This window comes from Amblyomma americanum, chromosome 3 (assembly GCF_052857255.1).
Source record: "Amblyomma americanum isolate KBUSLIRL-KWMA chromosome 3, ASM5285725v1, whole genome shotgun sequence".
Classification (NCBI taxonomy): domain Eukaryota; kingdom Metazoa; phylum Arthropoda; class Arachnida; order Ixodida; family Ixodidae; genus Amblyomma; species Amblyomma americanum.
In genome coordinates, this window is record NC_135499.1 from 108,623,592 (window position 1) to 108,647,783 (window position 24,192).

Sequence of the window (24,192 nt, forward strand, 5' to 3'; positions counted from 1 at the left end):
TCATTCACGGCCCTGCCTTCACCTCATCCGGAAGTTGACAAATGCGAATTGTTTCTTTTGTACGACCTCATCGTATGCCTATAACTTATCTAAACGTGTCAAGCTCTTAGCTGCTGTATTGTATCCTTTGCCATTTTTATGCTCGAAAAGCTTTATTGCGTTCAAGAAGATGAAGATTAACATCAGCGGGTGATCCTCGGCACAGCGTCTCAATGCAGCAACCATATGTAAATGTAATCGTCATTTCAATTTTTTTGCGTTATTTCACGTTCACAACATATCGAAATTTTACGGCTCACGTCTTTTTAAGGGACATGCGCTCAATTTCGGAAAGGCCTTTAAATTTATTGATTGCAGTTGCTGGACTTTCTCACCGTTCCATCGCCGCTCACACGTGTAAGCAGGTAGACGAAAAAGACAACAAGGTCGTCCCCGCAGAAGCATTCTGTTAGGTACACCCCACGGGCTCCAAGGCAGCTTCCGTTGCAGTTGCAAGTCAAAAAGCACTCTCCGGATAACATGAAGCCCCTCACCAACGAAAGTGCGTACTCTAAAACGGCTGGCGTCTCCTACCCGTCATCATCGTCCTCAACACGCGGCTGTCGGTCTACCAGCCACGACTTGACGGCAAGCAGCAGCAGCAGGGTGAGGTTTTCATTTATTCAGCACTTAGCAATTCGCTTGTAATGCATATAAATATGCGAGAGGAATCGATTTGAAGATCTCCCGAATAGGCAGCCGCGTATGACTGACCTGGTTTATACTTTAAAATTTTTCGGAGGGGATGGCGTGCTCAAAACTCCGAAGGCTTTGTTGTCATTCATATTCATAATAACCATTTAGGGATTCTTAACACCTCGTAGTCTCCCCGCTCATGCTGCAATCTAGTTCATCTCAGCATATTTAGGCAGTCGTAGATGGCGATCCAAACTGTTTACTTCATTATTCAATGCAAGGTATGCTTCCTGTGCACACCGAGAAACGAGGGGTCGACCCATCGCTCCAGTTGGAGTCGCCCGGCGAGATATGGATGGATGGATGGATGGATACGGCTGAACCCTTTACATCGGGCGGTGGCTCAAGCCACCTAGCCATGTCTTGTGAAATTTTACTCCTGTCTTGCTTTTAGCCACCAATCAGATAACCTTCGCTTGGTTACTTCTAACCTCTTAAAATCCACTTTCCCTTCACTATCCCTAAACCCCAATGCCTTGGGTAAGTCAGCCCCGCTGCCTTCCACTGTAGGGTGAAGCCCTTTACAGAAAAGTATCAAGTGTTCAGCCGTTTCCTCCTCCTCTCCGCACGCAATGCACAAAGTGTCTATCTCCTGGTACCTGACTCTATACTTCTTAGTCCGCAAAACTCCAGTCCTGGCCTCAAACAACAAAGAACTTCCCCTGCAATTATCATAGATATTTTCTTTGACAATTTCCTGTTTAAAGGTCCGGTATGTTTCTAGTGCCGATTTCGTCAGCATCCCTGTTTTCCACAAAGCTCTCTCTGTTCCTTTAACCTTTTTCTTAACCGATAATTGCTGATTTGCCCCCTTACTGCTGTCCAGATATTTGCTTGTCAATTTTCTAGTTCGCTTTCTCCATTTCGTGTCAACATTCTTTATATACAGGTATCTGAAAACTTTCCTAGCCCACCGCTTTTCCTCCATCCTTCTCAATCGTTCCTCAAATGCTATCTTACTGCTAGCCTCTCTGCTCTCGAAAGACGCCCATCCCATATCACCCTGTACCCCCTGATTTGGTGTATTGCCATGTGCTCCCAAAGCTAACCTCCCTACTCCCCGTTGCCTAATTTCCAGCCTTGCTTGAACATCTGGCCTCATACACAGGACCGCATTCCCGAAGGTCAGGCTAGGGACCATCACCCCTTTCCAGATCCCTCTTACCACCTCATACCTATTGTAATTCCACAGTGCCCTATTTTTCATGACAGCTGCATTCCTACTAGCTTTATTCATTACATATTTTTCATGCTCTGTCAGATACTCAACACTGTTATTTATCCACACCCCAAGATACTTGTACTCATTCACTACCTTTAGCACGAACTCCTGTATTCTATGCTCGCCGCCCTCCTCATTAAATGTCATGACTGCAGATTTTTCCTTACTATACTTGAAGCCTAATCTATCTCCCTCTGTGCTGCATATGTCTAACAACTTCTGCAGGTCTTCCTTGTTGTCAGCCATTGTCACTATATCGTCCGCATATATTAGTCCCGGTAATGTCTGTTTAATCAATTCCCCTTGCTTGAAAAAAGATAGGTTGAAACCTAGTCCGCTCCCCTCTAGCTTGGCCTCCAAACCTTGCAGGTATAACATGAACAACAAAGGGGACAGAGGACATCCTTGTCTAAGCCCCCGCTGTATCTCTACAGGCCCTGATACATTTTTTCCCATTTTATGAGCACTCTGTTACCTCTATATATCTTTTAAAAGATTAATTACTCCATTTTCCACATCCAATGTGCCCAATATGTCCCACAAATGCTCCTGAGTAACGTCGTCATAGGCTCCCCTAATATCCAGAAATGCTAGCAATAAGGGCCTATGTTCCTTTTCCGCAATTTCTATACACTGTGTCAATGAAAATAGATTGTCCTCCAACCTCCTTTGTTTCCGGAACCCATTCTGTAGTTCCCCTAGCACCCCCTCGTTCTCCACCCAAGCCTGCAGTCTATCCTTTATAATTTGCATCACCACCCTGTAAACCACAGACGTCACTGTTATGGGGCGATAGTTACTTACGTCTGCTTTGTCCCCCTTTCCCTTATATATCATGTTCATTCTACTTAATCGCCATTCATCGGGGACTTTCTCATCCACTATCATTTTGTTCACTACCTGTATTAATGTTTGCTTGGATTTTGGTCCTAACTTCTTTATCAACATAATCGGGATACCATCTGGTCCGGTTGATGTGCCACTAGGAGCCTTCTTCTCTGCCCTTTCCCACTCTCCTTGCTCAAGTGAAGATATTGCTGTAACCGTTCTATCCTCCTTCGATAAATTATGTACCACGTGCTTTGCTGAAAATTTTTCCGTCATCCTTGTTCCTATGTGTTTTATTGCTTCATCCCCTTCTAGTCGAATACCCTCATCTGTAACAATAAACCTTTGTTCTAGCCTAGTTTTATTACTCATTGCATTTAGATGTTTCCAGAATTTTTGGGCTGCTTTTCTATCCTTTTTATTTACTTTTGACATCCATTGGGCACCCTTTCTTCTAATTTTCTCATTAATCAAACAGGATGCGTCCCTTCTACACTTTATGAAGGTATCCCATTTTCTGTCTACTTCGGGTTTTGGTTCCCCCCTCTTCTTGGAATATCTGTGTTCCCTGGATGCTTCCTTGCGCTTTTCTATTGCCCTCTTGACCTCCTCATCCCACCAACTCTTGGGTTTGCATCTTTTCCCTTTTAGCTTTACTCCCACCTTAGCTAGCTCTAGCTCCAGTAATCGAGTTAATTTGGTATAAGTCCATTCTGTTTCACTATCCTCAAAAATTACTTTCTCGATTTGTTTGGCTGCTACTTCCAATTGCTTTTCTGAGTAAAAATTTCCCCCTGATTGTTTATCTTGATTCAGTCCTACATTGCTTTTTCTTCTGAAGCTCAACTTGATACGCTTGTGGTCACTACCTAGACTTCTGGAACCATCTTCATCTATGCTCATTACCCCTAATCTGTTATACATCCTCTGTGACATTAGTGCATAATCTATCGTCGAGTGCAGACTCCCCGCCTCCCATGTTATGAGCCCTTCACACTTCTCGGTGCTGTTGCATACAACTAAATCATGCCTGTCACACATGTCCTGCAGCATGCTTCCTGTCGAATCCGTGTACCCATCCAGGTCTTCTATGTGTGCATTCATGTCGCCTAATATAATTATCTCGCCCTGTCCTCCTAGCTCATCAATGTCACTTGCAATACATTCTAACATTTTCCTGTTTTCCTCTTTGGCATTAACCCCTGTCCACAGGTATACAAAGCCAAGGAGTGTTTGCTTGCCTGCCACTGTTCCTTTTAGCCATAAATGTTCCCTGCATCCCAGTCTAACTCTTTGAAAATTCATACTTTTATGAATGAATGCCCCAATTCCACCTCCCTTTCTGCTGCCCTCTGTTCTATTGCAATATTCCCATGCGTAGTCTGGGTTACAGGGTGGTTGCTCAATGTCTCTAAGATGTGTTTCCGCTAAACCATATACCATTAATTCCTCCTGTCTTAACTGTTCTTCTATTTCCTCCCATTTCAGTCTATTCCTGCCACCTTGCATGTTAATGAAACCTATATCTGAATTAACTTGGCCCTGGCGCTTGCGTCTCTTTCTTCCCCTATGGTTCCATTGTCCGTTTGATCTTAATTCTTCCTTCTCTACACTGGTTCCTTCAGAGCTCTGGGTCCCCCCAAAAAAGCTGTTGCCTGGCGACCTATCCTACTACCCACCTTCTTGCCAGTGGCACCACCGTAGTGGATGCCATCCTGTGCAAAAGGGGGGGGGGGGGGGCTAACCTCGTACACTTCCCTGTTGACCTCCATCATCTCGTATCTTAGTCGTCGACTCAATAGCCTAATTACCCGATTAGTCTCCACGACCCTCCTTTCCGTTTCGCGAGCCTGCCTCTGGACCTCTGGGATTGTGCATATGGTCACATGCACACTCTCAGAGGCCTCTCTAAGCCTACGCATCCCCACCTCCAACTGCGTCTCAAGATTCTGGCTCCTCCCCTGCAGTACATCATTGAGACCAGCATGGATGACCACAAGGTGTTCGCCATCCATGCTACCCACCACCACCTCCCGGTCTCTGGCCATTGCATCCACCATGCACTTTCCCGACTGAGCCTCCACCTGCACCCGCCTGTCTGCCTTCACTGCCGTCAGAACGCCTCCCTCAACCCTCGCTACATTCGAGTCCCCGACCACCAGAACTCTCCTGTGCCCCAAACGTTCGCTTCCTAATTCCATCTGTTGGCCTCCGGATCGATCTAGCTGACTCTCCTGCCGCTGTACGCTATTGTCGCGAGATTCCATGCCCGCTTTAACCTTTTTCATTTCGTTCGCATTTTTCTCACTCAATGCTCGCTGCACTACAGCACTGTACGATCGACGAGCCTCGTCCTCCACCTGACACTTCTCCGAACTGGGGTGCCCAGCCGGCCGCGACCTGAGCGCTTCAACCTGTTTTTCTAGCTGGGTCCGCTTTTCCCGCTCTTCTTTAATCTCGCCCACCATTCGCTTCAACAGGGCGGCATTATTCTCCTCCTTTTTAATCAAATCGGCGACCTGAGCTTCCAGCTTAATCCGATCCTCTCGTTCGACCTGCCGGTCCGCATTAAGTGCATTAAACCCAGCTTCCCATTCCCCTTTTAACGCATGAACGGCGTCCCCAAACCGCTTGCACATCTTACACACGAAGCTAGCCTCACCCGCCTCGGCTAAGCTCCCGAACCCTGTCTCATCTAAGTAACACCAACGGTCGCACTCCTGGCACTGTACTAACTCCCCGTCCTTGTCCTCCTTAACTTTCCTAGCTTGCCGACCCATCGTCCGGCCGACTACGCCTTGTGAAAGCCCGCCAAAATTCCTATGCGTAAAAACCCGCCAAGAATATTACACAAAACTTCGGCACTACGCAATGTAAAAGCCCGCCAAAATTCCTAGAGAAGAAACCTTCGGCACTAGATAAAGGAGGACAAAGAGCTCAACCTGGCGGCCAAGTTGGCAGCGGTCGGCGTCCTCTCGGTGCTGACCTTGAGTATGCTTATGCTTCTGCTACACGTAGGCCGCTTGTACCTGGATACCCCTATGGCCACAGAGAAATTTTCTGACAATTTCTCCGGAATGGTGATGCCGGAGGTCGCGAGCAGAACGCCTCTCCCTGTGCCGACGCTCAAGTCATCGCCCGTCATCCCGCCGGCAACGAAAGTAGGCACCTCGACTATGGGGGAGCCTACAATGACCAAGACCATTAGTTTACCAACCACGGAAGTGGAGATCACGGAAGCGCCTCGTTCAGAAATAACCATCGAGCCTACAGAGAGGGCAACTGTTAGTTTACCATCGACGGAACCAGATATCACAGACGCATCTGATTCGGAAGGACTAACCACCGATTCATCAGCAACATTTAGCATGGAATGAATCACGACGGAATTGCCAGAACAAGAATCGACCATCAACTCGTCGATGAGCGCGGAAGAGCCCACGCGCGTGCCTCATTCGGATGAACCAACCGCCAATTCATCAGCGACGTCGAGCATAGAGTCACCCACGACGGCATCAACAGAAGCACCTATTCTCGACTCGTCGACGATGGAATCAGAAACAGCACAGTCGACAGTGGACGCGGCCACGGACGCGTTGGTGACAGAACCGGAAACAGCAGAATCCACAACGGGCACACCAACGGACTCATCCGCGAGAAAACCAGAGACGTCAGAGTCGACAGCGGAAGGCCCTATAGGCACGTCTGACATGCGTAAGCCCAAGGACGCTTTGTCGACTGAACGAGGAACAGAGTCAACCGCTGAAACGGCCGCAGACTCGACTGCAGAATCGACCAATGAGAGGTCGCCGTCAGAAGCAGACACATCAGAGTCGAGCACGGAAGACACGACGGACACGTTGGCGATGGAAGCAACTGTGTCGACAGTGACCCAGAGCTTTTAAAGAGCGCGCACATCGCGACTGTCGTTAAGACCGATATGAATGACCCATCCGCCACTATTCCACGCACTGCTTCGTAAGCGAACTTCTCTCGACTTAGCGTGAATAAAGGCCCTCGTAAAAAATCTTCATACTTATTCGGTAATTCAGGACTTGGTTGTAGGCCAGTTGGTAGGACATCGTGAGGAGAAAAACCGCCCAGTGTTGTCGCCTGCCTCAATCTTGACCTGTTTTGCGGTTTTGCTCCTCACGATACTTATTCTGACCTGCACTACCTCCATCTTTTCTTCCAACGTTCTCAGAACATTGCGCCCCCGTTCAAATCCCCCTGTGCTAAGGTGCCTCAGCATATCATCATCAGCCTGACTACATCCACTGAAGGCCAAAGGCCTCTCCCATGTCTCTCAAATTAACCAGGTCCTTTGCCAGCTGCGCCCCGCTCTATGCCTGCGAACATCTTAATTTCATCCGCCCACCTAACCTTCTGCCGTCACCTGCTCCGCTTGCCTTCTCTTGAAATCCACTCCGTTACCCTTCAGGACCAACGGTTGTCTTGCCTTCGCACTACTCTGCCCAAGCCCATTTCTTACTCTTCATTTCGACTAGGATGAGAACTCGAGCAGCTGTATTGACCGCCTCATTGCCCGTCGAGTATCTGGCACGCAGCCTCTCTCTGACACAGTTGACAACCCCTTACCCTTACTGAGCTACGCATAAATTACGGAGTAGTAGTTGTTGTTGTTAGCCTATCAAAAGATGGCACATACCCACACTGGGGGATCGGCCAAGAATCGGGTTGCTATTCACCTGAACGCAGTTAACAAAAAGGAAAAGCACGTGGGAGCATAACACCGGTGAATTTTTCGTCATGAACAGAAAAGGAATGAGTGTTTTGATTTTAAAATTTTAAGAATAATAATAAAGAGAGTGAATAAATATTAATGCTGTAAGATCACAAGAAGGAAATATCCTCTTCCTCACAAAACCCTAAGTAAATATGAAGAGAACATAATCAGGCGACTACAAACTAATACTCTGCCCAATCCTTACCTAATGAGTAAATGGTACCCAGACACCTACGATTCGTCCTGCCCCTTCTGTGGAGCAGTTGGCACACTCTTTCACGCGGTTTGGGAATGTCAAGAAAACCCAGACTTGGACAGCAATCCCGATCCGACTTGTGAGCGCTGGGAGGCAACCCTTCAAAGCCACAGCCCCGTCGACCAGAAATCGCAGGTTGAGAGGGGCCGGATTATGATGGCGACCAATGGGTTCTCGTACTGAACCCACCCAGTTTTTATGCTCTGAATAAATGTTTTTCCTCCTCTTCTACTAGGATGTCATTAACCAGCGTTTCTTCCCTCACCCACTCTGCCCGCTTCCGGTCTCATAACGTTACACCTATAATTTTTTCTTTCCATGGCTCGCTGCATTGTTCTTAACTTAAGCTGAACCCCTTTCGTTAGCCTCCATGTTTCTGCCCCGTAGCTGAGTTCCGGCAAGATAAAGCTGTTGTACACTTTTATTTTGAGGGATATTGGTAAACTGCTATTCATGATCTGAGTGAACCTGCCATATGCTCTCCACCCCATTCTTATCCTTCCAGTTATTTCCCTCTCATAATACCGACCAGCTGTCACTACCTGCCCTAAGTATTCCTTTACCACTTCCACCACCTCGCTTCCATTTGTGAACTGCTGTTCTCTTGCTAGGCTGTTGATCATTACTTTGGTTTGCTGCGTGTTAATTTTTAAATCCACCGTTTTGCTCTGCCTGTCTAAACCATTGATCATGTTTTCAAATTTATCTCTTGAGTGACTCAGCAAGGCAATGTCATCAGCAAATCTCAGATTAATTAGGTATTCTCCATTTACTCTTATATCCAACTGTTCCCAATTCAGGCCTCAGAATACCTCCTGTAAACAAGCGGCGATAAGCATTGGGAAGATCGTGTCTTCTTGCCTGACGCCCTTCATTATTGGAATTTTACTGCTTCCTTTATGGATAGCTATGACAGCTGTGCCGTTGCTACAGATATCTTCCAGTATTTTCCCATAGGGCTCTTCTACACCCTGATTCCGCAATGCCTGTATGACAGCTGAGGTTTCCACAGGGTGGAATAGTTTCTCGTAATCAAAGAAGACTATATATAGGGGTTGGTTATATTCAGCGCATTTATCTATCACCTGAGTGATAGTGTGAATATGATCTATTCTTGAATACCCTTACGAAAACCTGCCTGATCATTTGGTTGATTAAAGTCTGAGGTTTCCCTGACTTTATTAGCGATTACCTTAGTAAATACCTTGTAGGCAATGGACAGTAAGCTGATCGGTCTGTAATTTCTCAAGTCTTTGGTGTCTCCTTTCTTATGAGTTAAGATAATGTTTGCGTTCTTCCAAGCTTCTGATACGGCCGAGGTCATAAAGCATTGCGTATACAAGGTGGCTAGTTTTTCTAGCGCAATATCCCCTCCGTCCTTCAGCACATCTGCTGTTACCTGATCTTCAACAGCTGCTTTTCCCCTTTGCATTGCTTCTAAGGCTTTCTTTACTTCCTATTTCGCTACTGGCGGGACGACGCGTTGCTATGCTCTACTGTCTCTCTCATTAATGCTCTGATTACATTTACAACTGTATAGATTTGGGTAGAACTCTTCGGCTACATTAACTATCTTAGCAATATTGCTGATGACATTGCCCTCCTTGTTTCTTAACACATACACCTGATTTTTACCAATGCCTAGTTTCCTCTTCAACGCTTTCAGGCTACCGGCGGTCTTTAGAGCATGATCGATCCTCTCCATATTGTACTTTTTTATGTCGCTACCCCCGCCCCCCTTTCACTTATTTATTAATTTCGATAACTATGCTAGTTCTATTCTCTCTGTAGGGTTAGACGCCCTCTTGCTTCGGCGTTTCTTATTCAGATCTTTCGTCTCCTGAGATAGCTTTCTGGTATCCTGTCGAACCGTTCTTCCGCCTACTTCTACTGCGCACTCTGTAATGATGGGTGTTAGATTATCGTTCATTGTATGGACATTAGGATCGTCTTCCTCAGTTAAGGCTGAGTATCCCTTCTGCAGCAATATCCGGAATTCCTCTATTTTCCTCTTATCGCTAACTCGTTAATTGATTTCTTCACTAGCTTCTTTCGTTCCCTTCTCAAGTCTAAGCTAATTCGAGACGTTACCATTCTGTGGTCGCTACAGCGCACATTTTCGAGGACGTCCACATCCTGAAGGATGCCAGGTTGAGCGCATTGGTATTGTTTTTCTACTCTCCACGCATCGTTTACAGGCCAGAAGTTTCGAGCACCGGTTGGCTATATGACAATCGCTCACGTACAGGGGGCTACTCGCCGCGGTGGCTCTAGCTTTGGCGTTCACATGCCGACACCAGTGAAATCAAAATACACAAATGGTCTGCTGCACTGCGGTGTCACCGCATGGTGAACAAGTCCAAGGGGCAAAATTAATCCCAAGCCCTGCAAAACGGCGCCTGTTAGTGTCAAAGTATCGCATCAGGATCTGGAACTCCAGAATATATATTCTGAATCCAAGGGGTGCTTATACCAAATGTTCGATCTGTAGACAGCAATTTATTTCATAAGACTACTTACACCTCTGCTATGCACATAATTAAATATCTTTCTACCCGGAATAAAAGTACTCTGCCAGGCTCTGAAGTCTTACATTCTGCAGCTGAGATTTCATGCCAGCAGGGCGAGCAGACGAGGACAAATACAGAAATTTCAGTGTTAGTCCGATTGGTTGCTTCTGTGCTTATTTGGCAGTGTCATTACTACACGGTGTCGCTTACGGAAGTTTACTTTGTTAATTCACAAACCCTGTCTGTTTTCTACATGTGTTCTTCAGTATTGGTACATGGCGATCTGCATCCGTGTCAGCAACACACAACATCGGCAAGGTCTATATAAGGCGAAATTGGCCTGTACCCGACTCTGAGCATCAATATTCCTTGCTTACCTCCAAATGGTACGAATGGAATAAGGGTAACCAGTGGCAGATCAAGGTAAAAGTTTACAGCTATCATGTTAAACAGACAAGAGATAGAAAAAAAAGATATTGAACGGCTTCTGCTGAATAGGTATTCGTTTGGCGTCGCACTTAGCGAACTCAAAAGAAGCACGCCATCATGTTTACCCACGCAGGCGCAACGCTGTCGGGTGTATAAGGAAACTGCTCATTATTGTGCTGGTTTTGATGCCCCACATGACGCGTTTGAAAAACGGTACAAGGCTACTGTGCTGCGGTGCCCAAAAAACTGGGGCCACGGATTCATCGTTCATATAAAAAAGAAAGAGGGTAGGAAAAAAGGCCAAAACGATAGCAGAGCGTGGTTTCGATCCACGGACCTCTGGGTTATGGGCCCAGCACGCTCCCACTGCGCCACTCTGCTGGCTGCACTGCTCGGTTATTTTTTTTTCTTTATTGCCGACTAGGCAGGAAAAACAAATACAACACATTAAAAGGTGCTACATGAACAAAGACAGCACTCGCAGGTTAGAACCGTTTCACGGCAACAAGGTCATTCAACAGAGTGTACCATTCTGGTTTATCAACTTTTTCCTTATACACATCTCTTAGGTAAGCAATACTCTCAACAAAATACTCTCTAGCGGGTCACACAATTTTGATCTGCATGATGGACACCCATTCGTGTCTTCCATACACCGTGCAGTACAAACAGCATGAACAAATCATACGGTGCACCGTCTTCGTTATCAACTGGCAAAAAACGGATGCTATACGGCGTTATTGGAAGGTCTTTCTTTAGCGTCCTTTGCAGGATGTCCCAAAGAAAAACTGCATCCCAACAGTCCAAGAATATATGTTCTACAGTTTCTGGCTTGCGGCATATTAAACAGTTTGTGCCCCATGGGACATATATCCCCTTCTCTTCCAACCATGACTTCACGGGCAGTGTGCCACTATGTAAGTGGAAAAAGAAAGTTTTCACCGATGGCCGCACGGCCATCTTCTTCACTCTTTTAAGAACATCATCACCCTGACCATCATCATTCAGTACGCGATAAATTGGCACTGGTAACATCAAATCGGACAGGTCCGTATAGAGCCGCCTACGTTTTACGCCACTAAGGTACTGCATCGAGAATCGCACTTTCAATATTTGAAAGGCTCCAAGCACTTCACGCAAATACCCCTGCACACCTCGACGATGAAACCCTTGCGTACAAACCAGAAATTCGGGTAAAAAATTTTGCAGCCGCACTTGCATCACGGTCCTCAAAATGGGATACTTTTGGTCTCGCAGGAAAATGAATCTCGATACAACTTGCCTTAAAAACAAATGTACAAGACCCAAACCACCATTCTGCACTGAGCGAAACAAGTTTGTCCGGCTCGTGCGCTCCCATGTTGATCCCCACACATACACAGCTAACACTCTGTGCAGATTCTGAACACACATTCTTGTCATGAACATCGCCTACAGCACGTACCATACTTTCGTGACAAGGAAAAGGTTACACACTGTTGCGCGAGCAAAAATGAAAAAATCCCTGCCACCCCATTTAGTTGTTTTTGAACGCACATGCTCAGTTTCTTCTCGCCAATACTGTGTCGTGTCCTTGTAGTGCTGAATTGGTACGCCTAGATACTTTGTAGGCACGTCTGACCACTCAACACTTTGAAATACGGAAGGAGAGTCTTCGCACTCCCCCTGCCAGAAACCGAGGCATTTGTTCCAGTTTATAAAACTGCCGGTACATCTGCAGTATGCTGTAGCATCGTTCAGGGCCTCCTTGACACTTTCTTTGTCTGCAAATAATAGCAATATCATCAGCATACGAAAGCACCTTCACTTCTGCTGACATTAACTGGAAGCCTCTAACCCTTTCAGTTTACAGTACTTTCAAGCAAAACGGCTCCAGATAGATGGCAAATAGCAAGGGGGATAAGGGGCACCCTTGCCTGACAGAGGAATGGATTTCCATACTATCGGTGAGTTCTTTGTTGACTACAATATTGGCGAAACACCCCTTGGATGCCATTCTCACACCATCCGAAATCACTGAGCCCAAGTTTACTTATTCCAATATGCTGAAAAGTGTGTCGTGATGGACGCGATCGAAAGCTTTTTCAAGATCAACCTGTAACACAGCTGCGCGCATTGAGAAAACGTCACAACACTGAAATTCTCCTCATAATGTGAATGTTAGTGGTTATTGACCTTCCTTTGATGCCACAAGTCTGGTGTGGTCCCACAACATCTTTGATGACAGTTTGCAATCTCTTTGCTAGCACCTTCATAAAGATTTTATAATCCACGTTCCTTAACGTTATAGGTCTGAAAGACGAAACCAATTGCTGCTTCTCGCGATCAATACTCTTAGGAATTAGTACTATATGCGCTCGCCGGAAAGACGGTGGCAGCTCTTTCTTTTCGTGCGCCTTCATTAAAACAGCGTGTAATGCATCTGCGACTTCTCGAAACCGCTTATAGAAAGCCGCGCTCAAACCGTCTGTACCAGGCGTTTTGCTGGACTAAGATCTATGGCTTTTTCAATTTCTTGGATTGTAACTGGATCTTCTAGAAATGATTTCCTTTCTTCGTTGAGTTTCGGCATGAGCGACAAAAACGTGCTTTCAAAACCCTCTGAAAGTTTGTTTCTGCACCCAAATAATTCGCTGTAGTGTTCAACAAAGGCTTTTTTAATCATTTCCTTGTCTCGGGTGACAGCATTTTCGAGCCTTATCTCTTGGATATCATTTTTCGCTGCGTAGCTCTTTTCATCCGCAAGTGCCCGCGTCGTTGGCATTTCACTAACCCGAAGCTTTTCTGCCCGTGCCCGTACAACTGCTCCCTTGTACTTATTATTGTCTAGCACTTCCAGCTGCCTACGAACATCTGATTTCTGTACTGCGCAGTCCCGGCTGCGCATTTTCTTGACTGAGTAACAAATCAAGCTGGCATTGTAATTGCTTCTCAGCCTGTTTTCTTTTGTGTTGTTTCGCAGTACTGTGTTCGATTGCGCTCATCTTAACGTTATCTTTGAAACACTCCCACGCGCAAACAAAACTATTAGCCCCACTTGTCAGTACTTCTCGTATGCTATCTCTTGTCTTGCTAACGAAGGTCTCGTCTTCGAGAAGTTTGTTATTCATCTTCCAAAGATGCCAGTTAAAGCGCGAATTCCAGGGTTTTGCACATAATGTAAACATAACGAGGATATGGTCACTGAATGATACATGTTTCACTATGTAATGGCTACACAGTGGCACGAGGGCGACGGATATGTAAGCGCTATCAAGTCTAGCGTGAGAATCGCGCTGGAAATGGGTGTACTGCGGCAGACTAGAATTAGATAGCAGCAAACCTACATCTTCGAACTTTTGCTCTGTGATCAACGTGTTCAAGTAAAGAGCGCTGCGTTCGCGCACAGGTTGCCTCCTTGCCCTATCTTCAGGCATACAAACACAATTAAAGTCACCGAGTAAAACAAAATTTCGCTCCGCACTGACATGGGGCACAATCTCCGCAAAGAAAACTCTGCGATCTTGTTGCTTGTTCGGGGCATATATACAGATCACTCGCCATTTCATCTGAGCAAAGAAAAAATCGCAAACGATAAGACGACCACTTGCGTCTACTTTTACACACTCTTCAACAATACCAATTGAGTTTCGCATCAAAAGCAAACCACCCCCAGAAGTGCCAACGGCATGACTCACACAGATTTCATAGCGGGATCGAAAAGGTAACAACATGCGGTCAGTTTGCTCTTCAGATTCTACTTTTTTCTCTTGTATAGATGCAATGTCGATGTCATTTTGTAGTAGAAGGCGATTTAATTGATACTGCCGCCGCTTTGCGGCTAGCCCTCTCACGTTAAGCGTTTCTATACGTAATGTTCCATCTTTTTTACCCTCCATCTTTTCTTTTTAAAGCAAATTGTACGGCCCATTGTTTACTTTGTGAACAAGGAGGCTACGTGCAGCAACGTCGCTGAACTCACAATAGTCCATGGTTGCGCTGACTAGGAAACTTGAAAGGCGACGCTGCCTATTGTCCGTCGATGCTGCCGCTGCACGCGAAGGCACCCAGGTACACGCGGTCGACCTGACTACGGAGGCGGCTTGGCCGCCTGCCGCGGGTCGAGCGGAACGTTAGGCCGCGGCTTGAAAGACGGACGCCTCACTCCAGGAGCTTTCGCCGGAGGTTCTTTAGCGCCTTCTTCAGGAGTATGCAGCGCATCGGAATTCTTTTCTCGTGGTCGCTTTCCAGCCTGACTGCTACTCGCAGCCACGGTGACCACCATTTCCTCCTGCTGACTTTCAGCGTTCTCCGAAGTTTCGTTAGGACGGGCGGCGGCGTCTTCGAACACAGCAGCCTTCTCATCAGGCAAACCGTCTTGCGGGACACTGGATGCAGGCTGAAGCCTCCCGCTCCCCTCTGCGACACTGGTTGAAAGGGGCACCAGTGTCTCCAAAACGTTGCCTCCCTTTCCCGTCGCTGCTTCTTCGGCGTCAAGCTCATCGATCTTCAGCTCGGACGCTCCTTCGTTAGAAGAGCGCCCGGTCGCTCTGGCATACGTTCGCGCACACTCACTCTCCTCATGCCCGAACCGACGGCACGCACCACACCGCGGAATTTTGCACTCGCGCCGATCATGACCCTTTCCTCGGCAGCGCAAGCAGAGGGGGCCCTGCCCGGTACCACAACCAGGGCCAATTCACCAGCGATGCTCACCTGATGCGGCAAATCGTCCAGCTTGACTCCCGCTTTCAGCGAAAGAGACACCAAGCGCGTTGTCGACCCTTTATCGTTGACGCCTTGTACGCGCCAACGCTCAGCCTTGACATCATTTACTTTTCCGTACGGCACAAAGGCCGCTCGCACGTCTTCATCTGGTACTCCGGGAAGCAACCAGTGAATCTTCATTCGAACATCTTGGTTTGCTGGGTCAATTATCAAACACCGACGTTCCTTCACTTGCATTTCAATAGCGGCGAGCATCTTCTTGACAGCGTGAGCACTGTCGAAAGTCACCGCCCATACGTGACTCATCCGATACGCCCCCAAGGCGGTTACGTCGATCAGGGAGCAACTTGAGGTGAGCCAACGCGTCACGGAAATCTTCGACGCGATACGGTCGTGCACGGACGTCAGCGTGAAGAAAAACTGTATTAAAAACTATGCTACCTGTAGGCAGACTTGGTAGGATGACCTCGTATTCGTTGTCAGTTTCAAAAACCTGTTTCCGCGGCCAGACATGGCCACTGTAGCCGCTCCTACGGAGCCCGTCATCACACGTCCGTACGCTGCGGCGGCCGGAAGTGGAATCGACTGCGCTGCTCGGTAACGTAGCCTATATTAGAAGGCAAATTGTTGTACAGATTGAATCTTACTGTTGAAAAAAAAGGATAGAAGAAAAAGAAGACAAAAACCATAGCAGAGCGTGGTTTCGATCCACGGACCTCTGGGTTATGGGCCCAGCGCGCTTCCACTGCGCCACTCTGCTTTTTTTTTCTTTATTGCATGGAAGAACTTCTGTAGAAAGGAGGAAACTTCAATCAGACTAGTTCGCGTGTCAAGTTACCGGGCTGCTTAATATGAGCCCCCCATAGCCCTAACTCACCACTGCATCCCCATCAAAACATCAAAATTCAGGGAGGCACACACAAGCATCTAGGCACGGCAGCCAGCTTGGAGGTTTGTCGCGAGCAGCATATACACTCCTCACCAACGCACACTGTTCCCGAAACACAGATTTGGACGATCTTGGTGGCTCGGCATGTCTGTCCATCATACGGCTTTTCCAAAGACTGAATAGTCCCATCAACACAAACACGTCGTAAGGCACAACAGAGTTTTTGTCAACAGGCAGAAATCTAATAGTGTGTGGTGTAATTTCAATGTCCTTCTTAAGAGTTCGTTGTAGTATGTCCCAAAAGGACATGGCATCACGGCACAGGATGAAGCAATGATCAATTGTCTCAGGCACGTTACACAGACGACAATTCACATTCCAGGGTACAAACATCCCCTTGTCATTAAGAAATGTCGTGACAGGCAGCGTCGCTGTGTGTAGTTTGAAAAAGAACGTTTTAGCGGCTGCCTGAATGCACATCCGCCTAACACGCTTTAGAACACTGATTTCCAAAGACCCCAGATAATGCTGCCGATACAATGGTGTAGGGAACAAAGACTCAGTGAGAGCCTGGGTCATCTGCTTTCTCGAGAGGCTATACAGGTAATCTAAAGAGAAGCGCACAGTGAGAAAATTGAAAGTGTCAGCAACCTCCTTAAGAAATCGCCATAAAGTCCCCTCACGAGCCTGCACAGTCGGTGCGAATAAGTAAGGCAAATGAAAACTAAGCCGCCTAATGAGCACAGCTACCAGAAACGGGTCGTTTGCCGATTTGAAAAAGAAAAAACGGGAAACGAGTTGATGCACGAACAGGTGAACAAGGCCCACTCCACCACCCTCTAAGGGAAGGAACAAGTTGTCGCGCCTCATCGCCTCCCATTGAGAGCGCCAAACGAATGCTGCAAATATTCTATGTATTGCTTGCACCTTCCTCCTCGCACAATGCAGGACTTGAAGGACATACGCGAGCTTTGCAAACAAAAAAATGTTACAGACCTGTGCCCTCGCAAACACTGAGAGTTCCCTACCCATCCAAGCCTGCGTTTGCCGCCGTAGAGTTACAGTTTGTGAATCCCAGTAAGCTGTACTGTTGCGAACTTGGTGCAGCGGAACGCCTAGGTACTCAAGAGGGCTACAGTTCCAGCATATACCACCGAACTGGCTTGGCCTAGTTCCCCAATGACCCAACCAAAAGCCTTTGGATTTCTCTAAATTAAGAGCCGCGCCTGATACATCGCAGATACATCGTCAGAACAAAAGAGGGCGACATCATCAGCGTAAGCTAAAACTTTAACTTCACATTGAGCCAGAGAGAAACCGCGGATAGCTGCGCTGTTAATTATACTGAGACAGAGGGGTTCCAGATATAGGGCAAACAACAATGGAGACAGTGGACATCCTTGACGAACAGATGCTTCTAGTGGTACTGGTTTCGTTAGCTCCTGATTAACAATAACCCTTGTATAGGAGTTCTTATAGCACAGCCTTATGCCTTTGAGCAAGACGTCACCAATATTTGCATACTCCAAGACCGCGAACAAGAAATCGTGCCGAACTTTATCAAACGCCTCAGCCAAGTCAATTTGAATCAGAGCTACTTGGCCTATCTCATCTGATACTGTCTCTAATACTGAACGTGCAATATGGATATGTGTTTGAATACTGCGGCCTCTAATACCACAGACCTGATGCGGACCTATCAAGTCCATAATGACGAGCTGCAGACGACTGCTAAGAACCTTGGCAAAAATTTTGTAATCAACATTGCAAAGGAAAATTGGACGATATCCCTCAACAGTTTTCAACCGATTAGTATCTTCGCTTTTGGGAATTAATATTTTGTGCCCAGAATAAAAAGTGGGAGGCAGGACACCCACATCATAAGATGCTTTGAAAACTTCCATCAAAACAGGCACTAGGCAAGGCGAAAATGTTTTATAGAATTCGCTAGTAATACCATCTGGCCCAGGAGATTTCTGGCTCTGCAGGGCAGAAATGGCTGATTGAATTTCATCCAAAGTGATAGGTCACTTCACTATAGCACACTTCTCATCATCAAGTCGAGGGAAGTTTCCGAGCAAGGAACTGTAATCCCTGACTTGGATCTTCGCAACTGCCAAACAGCTTCCGATAATAGTCGAAGAAAGCAGCAAGAATACCAGGCGCATCACTGTATGTGCAACCACCATTCTGAATTTCCAATATTTCCTTCGCAAGAGCAATCTCTCTTTCATCACTCAGGGCCCGACGAGAAGGTTGCTCATCAAGAAACCTTCGGGACCTAGATCGTATCAAGGCCCCCTTATATCTGTCTGTCGCAAATTGTTGAAGCTGTGCTTTTACGTTATTAATCTCTTCGAGATAGGCACCCGGGCTTACCCTCTCTAGCTCATGTAGCTCCGTTAGGGTGCGCCCAAGCTCACGAAGGTGGTGTCTCTTCAGGAAAGCAATTCTTGCTGAGGCCTCAATTGCCAAGTTTTTGATCTCCTGTTTAAACAAGTCCCACTTTTGAAAAATGGAAAGATCACGGCGTGACTATACGTCCTTCAAACAAGTAGGTACAGCACGCTGAAAGATTTCGTCTGAGAGCAGACAGTTATTCATCTTCCACAACTCCCATCGAGGGTGAAGTACATAATAATAATAATAATAATAATAATAATAATAATTGGTTTTTTGGGGAAAGGAAATGGCGCAGTATCTGTCTCATATATCGTTGGACACCTGAACCGCGCCGTAAGGGAAGGGATAAGAGAGGGAGTGAAAGAAGAAAGGAAGAATTAGGTGCCGTAGTGGAGGGCTCCGGAATAATTTCGACCACCTGGGGATCTTTAACGTGCACTGACATCGCACAGCACACGGGCGCCTTAGCGTTTTTCCTCCATAAAAACGCAGCCGCCGCGGTCGGGTTCGAACCCGGGAACTCCGGATCAGTAGTCGAGCGCCCTAACCACTGAGCCACCGCGGCGGGTGTGAAGTACATGCCGAGTGTACTTTCCTATCTGAAGAGACACCATACAGTGGTCACTGAAGAAAATGGGCCGCACCCACTAGCCAAACACACTTGCTAATGCGTCAACAGAAACGTAAATTCTGTCAAGGCGAGCATTAGAGGAAAACTGAAAATGAGTGAAATGTATACTGTCGCCTTTTTCCTGCCCCACATCCACAAGACTATATTCAGAAACCAAATCGAAAAGTAATGCAGCACTATGGTCGTATCTCTTACATACCACTGAACGGTCCTCATCCCTACAAACGCAATTAAAATCTCCCAACAATATAATTTTGCGGTCCGTGCACAAATGTTCAACTAATGACAGAAAAAAAAGCCTTCTATCGCGCTGCTTTGTGGGGGCATAAACAAAAATAATCCGCCACTGTATACCTGAAATTGTGAGATCACAGCATATAAGTCGCCCCTCGTCATCTATTCAATAAGACATGGCTGTCATCTCTAGCGTGTTCGCCAGGAATAGCATACAACCTCCGGATAAGCCTCTCGCGTGGCTAACAATAATGCTGTATTCCGACAAAAAAGGCTCAAGAGAAGCTGCTGTCTCTTCATCAGAGGACAACTCTGTTTCCTGGATAGCTGCTACACACACACTCCATTTCTTTAAGAGATTCCGTACCTGCTGTTGCCTCCTACGATTACGCATCCATTTTGGTGCCAGTCTTAACAAACGCCATCCCCTGGAATGTGGTGGCCCGCCGCCAAATTGGCGGCCTCTCGGGCAGACATCGCCCTCCTCTTTAACACCACCCTTCCCGTGGCCTCTACACATTGTGCCTTCTGGTCAGCGCCATCGATACACACCTCGTCAGCATCTGCAGGACGTTTCAAAGGTGCGGTACTGTCCATGTCTTCCTCTGAGACAGCCAAGGCCTCGGCCCACGAACCCGAGGGGAGCACATCACTCGCTGCCACACTGACAGCCGACAGAGAACCTGACACGCCAGAGATCGACGCCACACACGTCTCACCGTTACCCTCCAACGACGAAGCAGAATCAGCATCAGAGGAGGATCGGCGAGCATTCACTGGCTGTATCGCCTCGACTGACTCCACAGGAGGCATATCCGGACGTTGACCTGTGGCAACGAGGTTTTCCTGTGCAGCAAGCACAGCAGTCTCTGTAACACTCACGGGGGGACCCGGGTCCGGCGGTTTTCGTCGTGGAGGCGTGGATGCTAGATGGCCAGTCGCTTCATATTCCGTGTTGTTTTGAGGTGTTGAAGTCTTCTGTTCCTCATCTATTCGATGCTCATGACTTAGTTCTCCGGTCGCGTCCACAACCTCAGACACATCCATAATGTGTTCTGATGCCACGTCATCTTCCCGTGACCACTGGCCTTGACACAGCCTGTCAGCGTAACTCAAGACACAGTACTCCGCAGTATGGCCAAAGCGTCGGCACTGAGTGCATCGAGGCGTGCGACACTGGCGCCGGACATGTCCAACCCGGCTACATCGGGGGCACAGTGGAGGTCTCCCTGGGATAAGGACTAATGCCTGCACTCCATAAACATTAAGTGTGTGTGGAATGGTGCTAGCTGACACTCCATCCTTGAGTGTGAGGGAGAGTTCACGGTTCGCCGTTTCCATATGCTCCATCCCTGGGCACCGCCACTTTTCACGCTCCACAGACTGGACCGTGCCATAAGGCTCTAATGCTTCCACAATCCTCCGGTGTTCCATATAGCGGGGAAGCCAAAGGAGCTTAACCTTGACGTTCTTAGTATCCGGGTCAAACACCATGCACCGCAGTCCTTTGACAGGAAACTCCGCTTTGTTAACAAGCTTCTGTTTGGAAGAACTACTCTCGCAGGTAACCATCCACACGTGGCTCATTTGGTATTGACCAATGCACAAAATTTCCCGGAGATCCAATATCTGTGCGAGTGCGTCACGGAAGTCAGGTGCTCGGTACGGGTGACCCTTAAGGTCAGCATGCAGGAAAACGGTATTAAGGACAACATTCCTGGTTGGCAATCGGGGAAGGACAACTTTGTACGAGTTCGTAGTGTCCTGAGACGTCGGTAGACCTCGGCCAACGGCCGATGCGCTGTTTCCAGCATGGAGCATGTTGAAGCACAGCCGCTCAGAACGGCTTCTTCCTCTCTGCTTTCTTTACCTTTATTGCCGGTGTTTTGACCCACATGAAAAGAAAACACACAGTCATACATAAGCACTAAAACACAATAACATCTTTGCTGAAACAACGGCCGCCAAACTTGTGCGGTCACGCTCATGCTAAAATTTCTTCATCGCCAATAATAACTCAACACGTGACAGCCACTCTGGACTACATTCCAGCATCTTTTTCTCCTGAAACAAAATCACTGCGCCACTCTACTGACTGCGCTGCTCGGTAACGTAGCCTATATCAGAAGGCAAATTGTTGTACAGATTGAATCTTACTGTTGAAAACAAAGGATAGAAGAAAATGAAGACAAAAACCATAGCAGAGCGTGGTTTCGATCCACGGACCTCTGGGTTATGGGCCCAGCACGCTTCCACTGTGCCACTCTTTTTTTTCTTTATTGCCTGACTTCGGCAAGAACCACAATACACAAATACACTTACAGGGCACAATGAACAATACTTAACACTATCCGCCTGGTGGGTTGTGGCTTCGTCATATTAAAACTGAAAACTCTCTAAGCGCCACCAATGGTTCTACTCTTTCGAGCCACTCGGGTGCTTCAGGAGCAATTTTCTGAATATCAGTATACTTATACATACACTCCTGAAAATAGATGCGTGCTGGCCGTGCATCAGGATCGCAATGATATCCTGCCATTCTGGAGCGCCAAATACTGTGGAGTCCCATTAGCATAATAAGGGCGAATGGTGTCCCATCCTCACTCTCTACAGGCAAGTACCGTATTCCATGAGAGTCTAGCGGAAATTCCTTTTTAAAGTCCTTTGCAAGATGTCCCAGAAGTATACCCCTTCCCAACAATTCAAAAAAACGTGGTCTTTTGTCTCCGGTTGTTTACAGATTAAACAATGTGATCCCCAATGTAGAAATGAATGCTTCCCCTCCAAAAATATCTTTAGTGGTATGTGTTCCGGTATGTAACTTAAAGAAGAATGTTTTTGCACTTGGCGGCACCTGCATCGCCTTTACACGCTTAAGTACGTCGCGTCGCTGGCCTCCACTGTATATGGCCCCGTACATAGGTTGTGGAAGAACTTCATGGCACAAATCCCTATACAACTTCTTCCTGTTAACAGAAGAAAAATACTCATATGAAAACCGAACAGATCGGAATCGAACACTCGCGACAACCTCTCTAAAGTAACCAAAAATACTTCCCGATAAACTTTCGGTTGAGACAACAAAATCCGGCCGTGCATTTCCAAGCCTTAATTGGCACACAGTGCGCAAAAACGGATCCCTTACATCACGCACAAAAAAAATCTGCTTACGACCTGCCGCAGAAATAAGCGCCCCAGACTGAGGCCACCGTCCTTGACCCGCGTAAACAAATTCGTCCGGCTGCATCGTTCCCAGCCTGCAGCCCATACAAAAACGGCAAAGATCCGGTGCAATCTCTGTACCCTTATCCTTGCACAATGCAACACTTGCATCACGTACCACAACCTAGACATAAAATACAGATTACACACTGTGGCCCTTGGGAAAATTGACAGATGTTGCCATTTCCACCTCTCAACCTTTTCACGCATGGCTTGCGTCTGTTCTCTCCAGTACGGTTCGCTATCGCGATAACCGTCTAGTGGGACACCCAAGTACTTTACTGGGGTCTTCACCCAGGGCATGTTCGCAAAATTGTCGGGCTCCGTTGGCCATTCTCCGTGCCAAAACCCCAGGGACTTTGACCAATTCACTTTACTGCCTGTGACTTTGGTGAATTCTTTTACACATGCCACGGCCTCGGTTACACCTTCTCGATTCACTGTGAACACTGCCACATCATCCGCATAGGCCTGCAACTTAACTTCTGCCGCCTGATGCTGGAAGCCACGAATTTTTTCATTTTTCATGATATTCAAACACAACGCTTCCATTTAAGTGCAGAATAGAAGAAGGCTAAGGGGACAACCTTGGCGCACCGAACGCTGCAGGACGATGGGGGCCCCCAAACTCTTCTTTACAATTAGTCTTGTCATGCAGCTCCGGTACGCCAAGGCCACTCCCTCGCGAATAATGGACCCTGCATTTACATGGTCGAGTATGCAGAACAGGATTTCGTGCGGAACACAATCAAATGCTTTCTCAAGATCAAGCTGAAGTATTGCTACACCGCTACTTGTATGATCACAACATTCATGCACACACCTCGCTCTATGAGCGTTCCTTGATCCCACACGTCTGGTGAGAACCGACTATACCTTGAATAACTGACTGTAGTCTACGGGCTAAAATCTTCATGAAAACTTTATAATCTACGTTTGTGAGTGCGATAGGGCGATATGCTGTGACCTGTTGTAACTTTTCTGCTTTATCATATTTAGGAATTAATACTGTGTCGGATGTACCGTAAGACGGAGGCAATTCATTTACTTTGTAGGCTTCATTATACACTGCTGTCAGTACTGGCGCTATTTCGTGTATATATGCTTTGTAAAAAGCCGCACTTAATCCATCAGGTCCAGGTGATTTTTCAAGGTTCAAGTTTTCTATCGCATGCTCGACCTCTGACGCAGTTATCGACAGCTCCAACCTTTCTTTCTGTTCGTTATCTAATCGCGGTAAAGCGCCAAGAAACTTTTCCTTGAATGCGCTCACATCCACTTCTTGCTTTGCAAACAGCACCTGATAATATTCAAGAAATGCCTGCCTGGTGGACACGAGCGCTTTCTCCAGATAACGCCCCACCCCAAACAATCTTTTC

General features: G+C 47.1%; 2 protein-coding genes and 2 non-coding genes across 4 annotated transcripts; all 4 read right to left on the bottom strand.

Annotated features, from left to right (window-relative positions):
- Positions 1 to 11,036: 11,036 nt before the first annotated feature.
- On the bottom strand, positions 11,037 to 11,108 carry TRNAM-CAU (transfer RNA methionine (anticodon CAU)). The gene has a single exon. It is a non-coding gene; the product is annotated as a tRNA-Met (tRNA).
- Positions 11,109 to 11,324: 216 nt separating this feature from the next.
- LOC144123218 (uncharacterized) lies at positions 11,325 to 12,155 on the bottom strand. The gene has a single exon (XM_077656090.1). It carries the CDS (start codon positions 12,153 to 12,155, stop codon positions 11,325 to 11,327), a length of 831 nt encoding a protein of 276 aa, XP_077512216.1.
- Positions 12,156 to 14,796: 2,641 nt separating this feature from the next.
- Positions 14,797 to 21,412, bottom strand: LOC144123970 (uncharacterized). The gene is made up of 3 exons (XM_077656669.1): positions 20,534 to 21,412; positions 16,408 to 17,010; positions 14,797 to 15,378 (listed from the first exon to the last, which is right to left on the bottom strand). The coding sequence occupies exons 1-3, from the start codon at positions 21,410 to 21,412 to the stop codon at positions 14,797 to 14,799; spliced, it is 2,064 nt and encodes a 687-aa protein (XP_077512795.1).
- Positions 16,123 to 16,194, bottom strand: TRNAM-CAU (transfer RNA methionine (anticodon CAU)). Its single transcript has one exon. It is a non-coding gene; the product is annotated as a tRNA-Met (tRNA).
- Positions 21,413 to 24,192: the final 2,780 nt, after the last annotated feature.

Excerpts from the sequence above, each read along its gene's own strand:
- LOC144123218 (XM_077656090.1), bottom strand. The coding sequence starts at position 12,155 with ATGTTCATGACAAGAATGTGTGTTCAGAATCTGCACAGAGTGTTAGCT.
- LOC144123970 (XM_077656669.1), bottom strand. The coding sequence starts at position 21,412 with ATGCTCCATGCTGGAAACAGCGCATCGGCCGTTGGCCGAGGTCTACCG. Across the intron at positions 17,011-20,533 it reads AAAACAACACGGAATATGAA|GCTCGTGAGGGGACTTTATG; the intron begins GCGACTGGCCAT and ends CCGACTGTGCAG. Across the intron at positions 15,379-16,407 it reads AGTGTGCGTTGGTGAGGAGT|GGCCCCCTCTGCTTGCGCTG; the intron begins GTATATGCTGCT and ends GGTACCGGGCAG.